Source organism: Cryptomeria japonica, chromosome 11 (genome assembly GCF_030272615.1).
Source record: "Cryptomeria japonica chromosome 11, Sugi_1.0, whole genome shotgun sequence".
Lineage (NCBI taxonomy): Eukaryota > Viridiplantae > Streptophyta > Pinopsida > Cupressales > Cupressaceae > Cryptomeria > Cryptomeria japonica.
In genome coordinates, this window is record NC_081415.1 from 384,413,801 (window position 1) to 384,428,164 (window position 14,364).

The window sequence follows — 14,364 nt, forward strand, 5'->3', positions numbered from 1 at the left end:
CTTAGTGGTGGTGGCTTCAGCAACTGTCATATCTTCAAAGCACTTTTTTTTGGTTGATTTTGTTGTCAAATGAGAATAATATATTTGTAGTGAAGTTTATGATGAAGTTGGTCAATTATATTAGATTTAAGAGGTAGGCTTTATAATTAGCATGTAATGTCCCTAATAAATGATTGTCAAAAGTTAAACAATATTAATTATTTTATATTAACTTTCCATTTATTAATATAAATAATTAATATTACATGATTTTTGGTGAAAGTATTTTAATAAAGCATTTTATAAACATTTTAATAAATCACCGTAATTAGTCCTTAATTATTACGGGAAATAAAAGGATGGCGTCAGGAGATGAAAAATATACCGGGAAGAGAAGATTGATTATCTACGTGATATCAAAACTTGATGAATAATTCCTTTCGCCAGCCATTAACTGGCCTATTGGAACTGTAAGGTGACGAAGCCAAAGGGGAATCTATTGGCGTGAGTATTGGTTGATATTACAAATACGTGGGTTATACACGCAAGACAAGAAAAACCTATCGGAAGCTTGGCGGGGAGGCACGCAAACTCCATTCCTCTCCTCGTGTTTTAGAAACTTAATATGGGGTGTAGCATTTGACACGCAAATTCGTTACCGCTCCTCGTGATCCAGAAAACCCGATATCGGGTCTATCCTTGATTTACCCCTGCAATCACGAAGAAACATAGCTTTGCGTAGCAGATGCCGTGAAGGAGGCATGATCTAGATTCATCACGTGAACCGATGTTCCGTGGAACTAAGTGCATAACGCATCTGTTTATGGAGGACCTTCTATTACGCTTCACGGTGCATTCATGAAGACTCTCCGATAGCTGACAGCCACGTGATTGGCATCAACAGCCACTGCAACTTAAACAGGTGCATCATGAAATATTTTACGATATTGAATGTTATAAATGGCTGTTCAGTAAATGTATGTTTATCAATAAACATGAAAGTTAATTTGGGTCTGCATGGGTTATACTATTAAATGAAATTCATAGGTATTTTAATGATCAACCGGCTAAGTAAATACTACATCTCTGTATAAACTGGACATATATAATTATTTGTAGTCAGTTCCTAGTGAGGAATTTTATAGTGGTATCAGAGCATAGAAATCTTGCCAGCCTGTAGGGTGTTGAAACTTAAGGTAAAATTTATGCACAACTGAGTATGCACTAGGGAAATTATAATTTCCGGAATACTAGGGTCCGACAAAACAGAAGTCAGAACTCTCCCTTAGCACACAACAACTCTTCTATTCAATTTGAGATTGAGGACAGCCATACTGAAACTGACGAAGAGATCATTTTTGAAACAAACAGTATGGGGGAACCAGAAAACAATAGGGATCTCATAACAACTTTAATCATAAGTCAGCAAGATATGCAGGACAATGTCAACAGAATGACTAATTTAATGACCCAATTTTATAACCAACATCAAAATAATGGAAATAATCAACACCAAAATGTTGGGGCAAACAATGGGGGTAGAGATGAGCATTCTGTCAATAATAATCAGCCGGAACGAATAGCAACAGCCAGACCTTTTATGCCAACTTTCACTGTTAGGAATGTGCAACCAAAAAACGAACCGACAATTAGAGAATTACAGGATGAGATACACCATGATTGGTTATTATCAGGAGATGATTTTAGGTCAACAATGACATTTAGAGAGTACTTGGATGCCAGAATGAAACATAGGCCAAGAGGACAGCGAGGGAATAACAGTGAATTGCAGAGGAAAATAGGTAAGATGTCTATCCCTTACTTTGATGGGTCAGGGAAAACAGCTGCTAGAGCTTGGGTGCAGAAACTTGACACCTATTTCCAATTAAATCCTATGTTGGAAGATGAAGCAATTAAATATGCAGCATTACATCTTGATGGTGTAGCACACGAATGGTGGCACCATGGGCAAGTAACTTTGGGTCATAATCAGATTAATACTTATGTTGAATTCACTGAGAAACTTATTGACAGATTTGACTCCAAAGATCCCGAACTTCATCTTAAAGATTTAACTCAGCTTAATCAATCTGGGACTGTTGAACAATACATTTCTGAATTTGAAAAATTGGCAGTTTTAGTAACTGAAATTTCAGAAAGGCATAAAATTGTGATATTTATAGATGGACTATCCGATTCACTCAAAGGTTGGGTTAAGTCCTTGAACCCTCCTACTTTACAAACAGCTATTAAAAGAGCAAGAGAATTGGAGCCATCTTCAAAAGGGAAAGTTTTAAAAGCCCCACCAACTAAAGCTGAAAATGACAAACAACCTCTCCATAAAGATAATTTCCCTAAAAACAAATTAGATAAAGAAGAGAGAGAAGAACTCAGAAGGAAAAAACTATGTTTCAGCTGTAAAGAGTCATGGCAGCTTGGACATAGCTGTTTGGGGAAGGGGAAAATTCATTACATTGAGGTTATGTCAGATAGTGACGATGAGGAAAATGTTGATCCTAATATAGAAACTATACCACAGAACACAGAATCAGGGACAGGAACTAAACATGGAGAAGGAGTAATAGCATCTATGACAGGAACACATCATTATAATATTTTCAGAGTTAGAGGGGTCTTGAATGGGCAGCGTGTGGTTGTCATGCTTGATAGTGGTTCTACTCATAATTTTATAGATGCAGCTCTTGTGGAAAAATGTGGATTGCAAACTGAAAAACATGAAGGTTTTGATGTTAGAGTAGCAGGGGGAACTAATTTGTCCAGTACTCATAAAGTTCCTAAATTAAGTATTACTCTTGGCAATTATACTGTTACTGATGATTTTTATGTGATTGATTTGGCCGATACTAATGTTGTTTTGGGCATTCAATGGATGGAAACATTAGATGAATACACTCAGAGTTTTAAAAGATTGGAATTTTCTTTTAAGATTGATGATAAGAAAGTAGTGCTCCAGGGTATGTCTAATGGTGGTCCCAGGATCATCACTGCTAAAAGAATGGAGGCTATTTTCTGGCATGGAGATGTGGCATGGTCGTCACAATGTTTAATTTCCAACAAGGTAACAGGATTTGAATCTAGACATTATCAAGATGATTTGTTGAAAGTATTAGATTCACATAATCTGGTTTTCAGTGATATACCTCCAGGAGTTCCACCTGGCAGAGGATTTGAACATACCATTGAGTTAGAAGAAGATGCCAAACCCGTTATCACAACGCCTTACAGACATCCTAAAACATTCAGAGATGAAATAGAAAAGGCAATTAAGGAATTGCTGGATATGGGGCATATCAGGCCCAGTTCTAGTCCTTTTGCATCATCAGTAGTACTGGTCAAAAAGAAGGATGGGACTCTTTGCATGTGTATAGATTACTGTGCTCTTAACAAAAAGACAATCCAAAACAAGTATCCAATTCCTCGAATTGATGAGTTGTTAGATGAATTACATGGTGCTATTTATTTTTCTAAAATTGATTTGAGGTCAAGATATCATCATATTAAGTTAAGAGATCAGGATGTCCAAAAAACTGCTTTCCGTTGTCATTATGGTCATTATGAATTCTTGGTTATGCCGTTTGGGTTAACAAATGCTTCGGCAACATTCCAGTCTTGCATGAATCATACTTTTAACAAACAGTTGAGGAAATATCTGCTAGTTTTCTTTGATGATATATTAATTTATAGCAAAACTTGGGAAGATCATTTGAAACATATTGATATCGTTCTTGGTATTATGGAATCTCAATCACTTTATGCAAAGGCCTCTAAATGTGAATTTGGAATGACAGAAATTTTGTATTTAGGACATATGATCAGTGCTACAGGTGTACAAGTTCATCAGGAAAAAATAAGAGCCATTCTGGATTGGCCACCGCCATGAAATCTCACAGATTTACGAGGATTCTTCGGATTATGCAGTTATTACAGAAGGTTTGTCAGAGGTTTTTCACAGCTAGGGGCACCATTGACAGATCTTACCAAAAAGGGGGCATTCCATTGGATGGAGGAGGCACAACAAGCTTTTGAGAAACTGAAAGAGGTAATGAGTTCTTGCCCAGTACTTGCACTTCCAGATTTTAATCAACTTTTTGTCTTGGAATGTGATGCATCTGGTGAAGGAATAGGAGCAGTTTTAATGCAAAATAAACATCCTATAGCATATGAAAGTAGGAAACTTAATAATCTAGAGAGATTGTATTCTATCTATGACAAAGAAATGTTGGCAATCATGCACGCATTGGCAAAATTTAGACAGTATTTGGTTGGTGGCAAATTTTAGTCAGAATTGACCATAACAGTTTGAGATATTTTTTGGGACAAAAAGACTTGAATGACAGGCAGCAAAAATGGATCAGTAAGATCCAAGCTTATGATTTCGAAATTGAATATGTGAAAGGTAAAAACAATGTTGTTGCAGATGCACTATCTAGAAGGCCTGAAATAAATGCATTATCTGTAATAACAGCTGATTGGAAATCTTTATTGCTGGTGGAATATTCTAAGGATTCTTTTGCCTGTGATTTGCTAGATGGTAATACACAAGATGATAAATATAAGGTTGTAAATGATGTTATCTATTACAAAGACATAATTTATTTGATTCCAGGATCGAAGTTGAAAGAGAAAATCCTCCAATCAGTGCATGATGTTCCTTAAGCAGGGCATCCCGGCTACTTCAAAACTTACCGGTAGATAAGAGAAAGATTTACTTGGAAAGGACTAAAAAATGATGTCCTTCGTTATGTCAAAGAATGCATCACTTGTCAGCAAAATAAAGCAGAGCATACTTATTCTGTGGGTCTATTGCAGCCTTTGCCTATACAGGAACAGAAATGGGAAAGTATATCTATGGATTTCATTACAGGCCTACCACGATCTCAAGGTAAAGATTGCATTTTTGTTGTGGTTGATAGATTAACTAAATTTGCACATTTCTTATCTATCACTACAAAATTCACAGTTGTTCAGCTCGCAGAACTATTCTTTTGAGAGGTGTTCCGTTTACATTGTTTACCAAAAAATATCATCAGTGATGGAGATAGCAGATTTTTGAGTATATTTTGGGGGGAACTTTTCAGATTGACAAGTATCGAGTTAAATCACAACACAAGTTATCATCCACAAACCGATGGACAAACATAAATAGTAAACAAGTGGATTGAGGGATACCTTCGTAATTATGTGTCTGGTCATCAGAAAGCATGGGTCCGTTGGCTATATTTGGGTGAATACTGCTATAATATTACATATCATATATCTATCGGTATGATTCCTTTCAAAGCATTATATGGGTATGCGCACCATCTTTTATTGACCTTGCTTTTGATCAGAGTAATGTACCCAAATCTTGTGATATATTCCAGGAATGCCAAGATATAATGAAAGCACTTAAGGAAAATTTGCAATGTGCACAAAATCAACAGAAAATGTATGCTGATAAAAAGCGTGTTGAGCGTCACTTTGACATAGGAGATTTGGTGTATCTCAGGCTACAACCCTATAGGCAGTCATCTCTCAAGCGTAGTGGGGTTGAGAAATTGAAGCCTCGGTTTTATGGGCCATACCAGGTAATTCGAAAGGTTGGTGCAGTGGCATATGAATTAGAGTTACCGGCTGAAAGCATAATACATAATGTGTTCCACGTATCTTGTCTCAAAAGAGCTTTGGGTCAACAAGTGAAAGTTTCAGAAAATCTACCACCACTAGATGAGGAAGGAAAATTAGCAATGATACCTGAAGTGATTTTGGAGATCCGCGACAAGCATTTGCAGAATAGGACGATCAGGGAATATCTCATTAAATGGCATAATTTACCATTAGATGATGTTACTTGGGAAAATGAGCAGGTTCTTCAACATCCAGAGTTACAGTTGCTTGTGGGCAAGCAACATTTGGAAAGGGGCGACTGTAATGTCCCTAATAAATGATTGTCAAAAGTTACAAAATATTAATTATTTTATATTAACTTTCCATTTATTAATATAAATAATTAATATTACATGATCTTTGGTGAAAGTATTTTAATAAAGCACCGTAATTAGTCCTTAACTATTACGGGAAACAAAACCAACTTTGGGCAAATAAAAGGATGGCGTCAGGAGATGAAAAATATACCGGGAAGAGAAGATTGATTATCTGCGTGATATCAAAACTTGATGAATAATTCCTTTCGCTAGCCATTAACTGGCCTATTGGAACTGTAAGGTGACGAAGCCAAAGGGGAATCTATTGGTGTGAGTATTGGTTGATATTACAAATACGTGGGTCATACATGCAAGACAGGAGAAACCTATCGGAAGCTTGGCGGGGAGGCACGCAAACTCCATTCCTCTCCTCGTGTTTCAGAAACCCGATATTGGGTGTAGCATTTGACACGCAAATTCGTTACCGCTCCTCGTGATCCAGAAAACCCGATATCGAGTCTATCCTTGATTTGCCCCTGCAATCACGAAGAAACATAGCTTTGCGTAGCAGATGCCGTGAAGGAGGCGTGATCCAGATTCATCACGTGAACCGATGTTCCGTGGAACTAAGTGCAGACCACATTCGTTTATGGAGGACCTTCTATTACGCTTCATGGTGCATTCATGAAGACTCTCCGATAGCTGACAGCCACGTGATTGGCATCAACAGCCACTGCAACTTAAACAGGTGCATCATGAAATATTTTACGATATTGAATGTTGTAAATGACTGTTCAGTAAATGTATGTTTATCAATAAACATGAAAGTTAATTTGGGTCTGCATGGGTTATACTATTAAATGAAATTCATAGGTATTTCAATGATCAACCGGCTAAGTAAATACTACATCTCTGTATAAACTGGACATATAAAATTATTTGCAGTCAGTTCCTAGTGAGGAATTTTACATAGCAGCTTGGTATGTGTCTGTGTAGTTAGGGTTTAGGTTCGAAGAAGGGACATTACAGGTCTTAAAGGAAATGATAAATCTTTACTGCTCTTGTGATGATTGTCACCCCATTAAAGCCCGCTACAAAGGAAAAAATCTATGATTGCAGTTTTGACCAGCTGAAAATGAATATCAAACAAGGATGCAATGCCTAAAATCCTTAGAATTCAATGACAATCTGTTACAATGAAGGACTAAGCTGTAACCCTCTTATGTAACCTGTGAGAGCTTATCATAAACCAGAGGAAGCACCTACTGAAACATGTATGCGAACAAGTCTTTTAAACCTTGGGTCTTGTTATGGGTGAATTCATCAAAAATACCTAATTTTGCTTATGTTTTCACCCTTAAACCCTAGCTTTTTTGATCAACTTTGCATACTCAGAATTGCCTGTTCTACGGTTGGAAAAAACTGAGGAATGTGCTGATCTAATCCATTTGAAAGGATAAGAATTCCCTAAAGGATTCGTAATTAATGGGATCTCAAATCTCGCCCAAGGAAAAAAGAATAATGGCTTTCAAAGCATTAGTCACTGTAGATTGCTATTGTCACAACTCACTGCAAATGGTTGCTGTCAAAATGTTGTTGGATAATTAATTGGAGGCAAAAATTAGAAACTAGTTCATGTGCAGGCAGGCGAAAGCAAGAGAAAGATACCACTCCATGCAATTTATGTAGTACAGGTGAACAATGATGGTCCTTTCATTAAATTTAAGTGAGTTGGAGCAGTAGATTATAAGCTAAGATCACATTGAAGTGCCAAACGCCTTATGTTTAGATATATTTGTGATGAAACAGAAAACAATTGTTTTGAAGTTGCTTTGTGGTGAAGTAAATGCTAATAATTTTTAGAGAAGGATTTCTGGCATATATATATGGCAAGACATATCGATTTGGAACAAAATTATGCGATTTTGCACTTTATTAAGTTGGTGGTCTTAAAAATTGGGAGTGGTTCACCTCTGACGACATACACTTTTTTGATGTGGTCATACTCTGCTCCTATTTTTGGTTATAATTAGATTAGAGTTTCAGCATCTTTATTCTGCCATAAAGACAGATTTTTAAATGTAGGATCTGAAGAAACATATTTCAAATTTTGGTAAAATTTTGTTATTTTCAAAATTATGAGTTAGAAATTTCTTGGCTGTGGTAGTCTTAATAAGAAACCAACAATTTTCCTGTGTAACGACTTCTTTCTTACCAGGAGATAAAACTATCTCGAGGCCTTACTCAAGAGCAGTGACCTCCACCTCATGATCAGTGTCTCCTGGAGTTAGAATTGAAAATGCTCTGAACCAAGAACCTTTGTTATCCCTTAACAAACATCATGTTCGTATATTGTTTGGCTTGCCTCTTGAGGATTTATCAAGATTTGGTTTGGAAATATTTTGGGGGCACCCATCAATTCTTTCTGGTTTACTCGTTTTGCACTTTTAGCCCTTTAACTGGAGGGTTGTTGGCTGTTTTACTTTTAACACAATTAACACATTTCTGGTTCTTCTGTTTAGGATGTTGTGGTGGAGCAAAATATGCATATATTTGAAGAAATCCAGCGGTGGATCTACAACTCATTCTCTTCTGATCTGCAGTCTAAGTTGAATCTATCTGCTGAAGATAAAAACATGAATTGCACTCGGAGTAATTTAGTTGTCAAGAAGCTGCCCACTGCATTAGTTTTCATTAGTAAGCTGATTTATGAAACACTATCAATATTTTATTCTGGCATAACTATCTACATACTTTGTATATACTTAATTCTACAATAGATCATTAATCTCAAGTAGAAAATAGTTATATTCAATTTACTATTCTAAAGCACAGTCTGAAACTTTTAGGGACCTGACATCTGCATAATTTGTGGATGTGTGTGCAGGAAATGTGGAGTTTGTAGATGACCAAAGCACTTTTAAAGAGCTTGGTTCCTATTTGAAATCAAATAATTGCCATGTTGCTAACTTGAGACCACAACAATTTTCATCCAAGATTGGTGTTGGAGGTTGTGTTCAAAGCCTACTGAGACAGATGGTCATGATCAGCCCTGATGTAAGTCTGTTATTTCCTATTCATGTTTGAATCCTCTGAAATCCAACATAGTCTGGGTTTTTAGACAGTTATGATCAGCCCTTGTAACTCTGTTGTTTCCTATTTATGTTTATATAATATATCCTGTAAAATCATTTTTTTTTATTGACATTTATTATATGTATTATGGTTCCTTCAATGTTATGTCCCTGAAAATTTCAATTATGTTCCTCCTATGAGTTTTTGACAAATTTTAATCTTTTTGCACCAGACACCAGATATGGACATATTGGCCTCTTGGTATCAGGAGCCAAGTAATAGGAATCATCCTGTTGTCATTATTATTGAGGATGTGGAACGCTGCAATTCCTCTTTACTAGCAGAATTTATCATAATGTTAAGGTACCACGGTAATTCATTTGTAATTCAAATGTGAAAGCTTACTTTGGCTGGTTGGAAATAGAATTGCCTTAATTATTTATGATCAGGATGTATAACGTCCTTGATCCACATACAATACTTAGTAGGCTTTTGGACAGAGAACTCTGATTGTGCACACCAAATACGTGCATATAGGAAAGTGGATGATAGGTGCATTGCTAATATCAAAATGGTTGGTATGATTAAATCCCAGATCTAGTCACAGTTACAGTTATGGTACATATTCAAACAATCATTTCTTGACTGAACAGTTTGTAGTTAATAATTCATCATGGATAAGTATGTGCCACTAAAGCTACTGTCTAGATTTGTTCCACCCTAAGGAATTTGGGGCACCATTTGCGGTAATCAAAAGGTAGTGTGAGGTTCAGATCTAACACCCAACGGGCATTTTGAAATTGAAGTCAAATGACTCTATAGTGCCAGAACAAGGTGTCTTTGGAAAGGTAGCTTTTTGAATTTTTAAATAGAACAATTATCGAGTTGGAGGGTGTTGACAGTTTCACCAAATTCCATGCCTAACATAGTACACAAGAAGAAAGCACTGTTGCCAATGTCTTCCTTGCCAATATAAGGGCCTTTTCAATCTGTTTGAAATTTTCAGCCTTTGTTGCCCCTTTTATTAATTAGACTGTCAACTCTAAGCACAAGGTCTCTAACGTTAATGAATCATTAAGACGCCTCCTTATTGTATTGTTAGCTCACATGATCTAGGTCTGCTCAAATAAAATCATGCAGGTCTAACCAAATAGGCTTGGGGTTAGGCCACCTTGCATCAAAAGCTCCCAAGTGTTGAAATGGTTAGCTAGTTCGGATCATATTTTAATGTTGCCTTGTGGCAATTAAAATATTATCTTATTGTAATAAGGTTAAGCGATTTATGCCTAATAGGGCTGGGCCTAAATGTAACGTGTGGATTAAGCAATTTATGTTTATAAGGGCTGGGCCCAAATGTAACGTGTGGTTAAGCATTTCATAGGGCTGGGCCCCAAACAGGAAACGTGTCACAAGTTGCAAGTTATGTAGGCCCCAAATTGGGCGCCAAAGTGCAAAGTGAAATATGTAAAATAAAGGGAATTGGTTAAGGCCAACTTAGAAGACTTGAACATGAATCTTGTATATAAACAAGATTCATTCTGCACAACAATCATCCTTATCAAGTGCCGTCAGCCTTATGCAAGAACAGTCAGCGAATCTGGCATGGTAGAAAGCGATCCATTTCTTCATCCTTGAGCGAATCCATTGGACAACTTGCTGGGCAAGGTGGTGCGCTGTACTTCAGTGATCTCCCTCTTCAAGTGGTGTCGATATTCTGCTCTCTCTGAAGACACACTACTGCTGCACATACTAGGTTCAGTCTGTCCTAGATTGGTACTCAATCAGATAAGTAATCTGATTCATGTAATCTGCTTATAATTAAGGAACTGATCTGAATCTTTGATTTATTATTAACCTGATTTATTATTATTTCTGCTTATTCTTAGTCTGTTTATAATTTAAGTAACTAGATTAACATCTGATTACCTAAAATCAACACCAAGTAGGGAATGCCATTTCATTAATGTCTTTTTCTTCCTGGTTTAAGACAAGGATCGTAGGAACAAGATGGCCAGCCTTGTGATGTAGAGGATCCCTGAAAGATAAAGTCCTAACCATACAAGTATCTATAGTATTTTGGTTTCAGATAGAAGCAAAGCTTGTAGGTGCATAGATGCCTATCATATTTGGAACAAAAACAGAGACAATAGACTGATCCTCCTCTAGCAGCTCTTTAATTTCTATAGTGGTGATCTCAGTGGAAACCATAGCAACTGTGTCAGAACCTATTTGAGGGTTCTTATTCTCATTGATTTTAACCATGGCTTTGGGTTTGCTTAGCATTCGTCTCAGCTGGCTCAACTCTATAAATGCTAAAGCGATCAAGATCTCCCTTGATGATGTGGGTTTAAGCAAGGTGTAAAAAGTGGACCTCCTAAAATAGGATAGAGGGGATGATCTTCTTCCTATGAATCTAAGGTTGTCCAAAAATCACGTTTTAGCTAGGTTACCTTGTTTATGATAAGAACTCTATAGATACAGTTTTAGGACCAACATTGACAGGAAGATTAACTTTCCAATGGTAAGGGGGCTAATTTCGTCACAGTTTTGAGGGCATTGTTGGTGTGAGTAATGTGGGATTTGTCACATCTCATCCTTTGGAGTAGGGAAAGAGAGATTAAATTAATCACAACCCCTCCACCCCATCGTCAACCATGGCACACTTAATGTAGTTTTCATAAACATGGACCTGCATTTAATGAGCAAGGTCGCTTTGCCTAATAATGTCATTGTTTGGAGTTAATTGTTTAAAATTGAATGTGAAAGTAGCGTCTTTAGGAGCAAATTTGGGTGGGTGAAGGTTAAGTGTAACATTGTTAACGTGAGAGGTCGAAGTAGTTTGTGTCAAATGGTCTAAACCTATGGTGTCTAGGAGAACATTCCTACAAGTGGGAGAGATCCTAAGAAGGTCTAAGATTGAGTAAAAGACTAAAAGTCAATTCATAAGGCTTATGAGGAGTGGAGTTGGATGGTCATGGTCCATTGGTGGTGCAGCTTTTCTAATCTATGTTGAATTCTACAAAACCTAACATATTTTGGTGAAAGATGTTTTGATGAGTGCATGTTTGTATTGAAAAGAGCTTTTAGATCCATTGTTTGTGAGCGTTTGAGGTATAGTTTTAATCTTTTACAGATTAGATTGTATTAGAACATGTAAGATGAGTGAATTGAGGATCGTGGATGTAGTATGCCATGCACTAGGTCAAATGGAAGTGATAATCTTGTACCTTAATATGCAGAAATTGGCTCTAGAGATTGGTGGTGCAAATTTTATTGTCTATGTCAAATTCTACAAAACCTAACAAATTTTGGTGAAAGTTGTTTTGATGAGTGAATGTTTGTACTGGAAAGATCTTTTAGATCCATTGTTGGTGAGAGCTCGAGGTATAATTTCAACCTTTTACAGAGTAGATTGTATTAGAACAAGTAAGATGAGTGAAAAAAGGATTGCAGATGTGGTATGCCATACACTAGCTCAACTGGAAGTGATAATCTTGTAAATTAACATTGAGAAATTGGCTCTAGATAGTGGACAAGGCAAATAAGAGTTGAGACAAGTTTCAAGAAGCTTGAAGATAATGTAGTGAGAATAACTAGTTTAGTGGGTAAAATTGCTAGGCTACAATCTATATTGCTTGCTTTGATGGAGGGGATGTGCAAGAAGTAGTCTCACGAAGAGGAATAGGGGCCACAAAGGATCAAACCTGAACAAGGTGAATCATGCAAAGTTTCTTCAAGGCTAAAGCAAAAATAGACATGTACACCTATGATGGTGAAATTAGTGTAGAGATGTTGGACCAATGGATCTTGCAAATGGGAAGTGTATTTTAGTTTTCAGAAACTCACCCCGCATCAGCAAATATAATTTTAGAGGCTCAAATCTGGTGGTCTGTGATGTCCATTTTTGGGATATTCCAGATTTTTGCCCTAAAATATTATTCCAACATAAAATGAGAATTGCTTTATATTTATAAATACAATTTATCAAAGACGATGAAAATTTATTATACTCAGTTTGTAATTTTATGAATAATTTTATCTTGGTTTTCTGGAATTAATCTCATTCAAACTCTGATGATAATGGCTTTGTCAACTAATATGAATTTATTATAATATTCAGATCAATAAATCATAGCACAGTACTCAAAGTCAATCATATCTTGAATTTTCCAGAAATACTTGCAAATCTGCTGAATTAGAGGTTTTCATCCTTGACTCAACAGTGACAATACCAAGGGTTTTCGTCATTAGCTTGCAAAAGAGCATAAAAGGGTTTTTGTGCTTCCAACTCTTAGTCCACCTTGGAGGGTTTTCGTCCAAACTTGGTAAGAGCATGAAAGAGTTTTTGTCCTTTCAATTCTCGTGGACCCGGAAGGGATTTCATTCTTCTGATTTGTAATATACTACCTAGAATTCAAAACTGATAACTTGATGTTTTTGCGTATTTGCTAGACTATTGCTGATTTGATGCTTCAATGGATTATGCTTTAAAGAATTTCTCCTTTATATTTATTGCTGAATGAAATGATACTTGAAATATGAATTTTTGAGTTTGATACCTGTTGTGACGTTTTCACACATCGCCCCATTTAAATGGGGACCCCCTCTTTTCGCTTTTGTTTTGCCTGTTCTTCTCTCTGCTTTTAGGGTTTTGAATGAGTGAGTTGTCTGTCTGGGCTAGGGCTAAACCTTAGGGGTTTCTTTTGGATGTTTTCAAGCTGAGTCCAGTCAAATTTTGAAAGTTATTAAGTATCCTTCCGAGGATTGATTATTGAAGTAAGGTGAGTCTGTCAGGAGGTCAGATAGGTCCCAGGTTAGGTGTAGTCAGGGTTTTTGAGGGAAAATTCAAATTTTGTCTAAGTGTTAGCATTTTGAAGATGAAATTGTGTATTCTTGCCTAGGTAAATTTTGATCATTTTTCGGAGGCAAGATGATACCTGAAACAGCAAAAGTGCTCCTGTCCCTCTCCAAGGGACCAGGGCGAATTTCATTCTAAGTGCAATTTCTTATTTTGCGAGGGCTTGCTAACTGATTCCTGACCTTGATGATGACCTAACTCTGCCTTGTGAAATGTTTGGAGACTTAAATTTTGAATATTTTAGCCAGAAAGGACAAAAGTGCTCCCGTCCCTCTCCAACGGACCAGAGCACAAATATTATTTTATGCATATTTGTCACTGACTTTTCTATTTTGTTTTGTGTAGGGTCTTCCAGAATGATAGTTGGACATGACTTAATAATTTTGAAGATTTTGAAGGCACAAAAATGGTGAATTTTGAAGGTTAAAGGAAAAAGTGCTCCTGTCCCTCACCAAGGGACCAAGGCAAAGTGCTCCCATCCCTCACTGAAGGACCAGAGCGAAAAGACTTATTTGAGCCATTCCTGGC

At 36.7% G+C, this 14,364-nt stretch overlaps 1 protein-coding gene across 2 annotated transcripts in view; it reads left to right on the forward strand.

The window, feature by feature from the left end:
* LOC131071625 (origin of replication complex subunit 3) overlaps positions 1–14,364 on the forward strand; it is a 220,377-nt gene that overhangs the window by 4,811 nt on the left and 201,202 nt on the right. Inside the window, exons 2-5 of one of the 2 annotated variants that reach the window (XM_058007553.2) lie at positions 8,122–8,246; positions 8,426–8,600; positions 8,791–8,960; positions 9,211–9,341. In XM_058007553.2, coding sequence (XP_057863536.1) covers positions 8,447–8,600; positions 8,791–8,960; positions 9,211–9,341 — 455 coding nt within the window. In that variant the 5' untranslated portion in view covers positions 8,122–8,246; positions 8,426–8,446. The remainder of the gene's footprint in view (positions 1–8,121; positions 8,247–8,425; positions 8,601–8,790; positions 8,961–9,210; positions 9,342–14,364) is intronic. The other variant, XM_058007552.2, reaches the window with a different exon arrangement.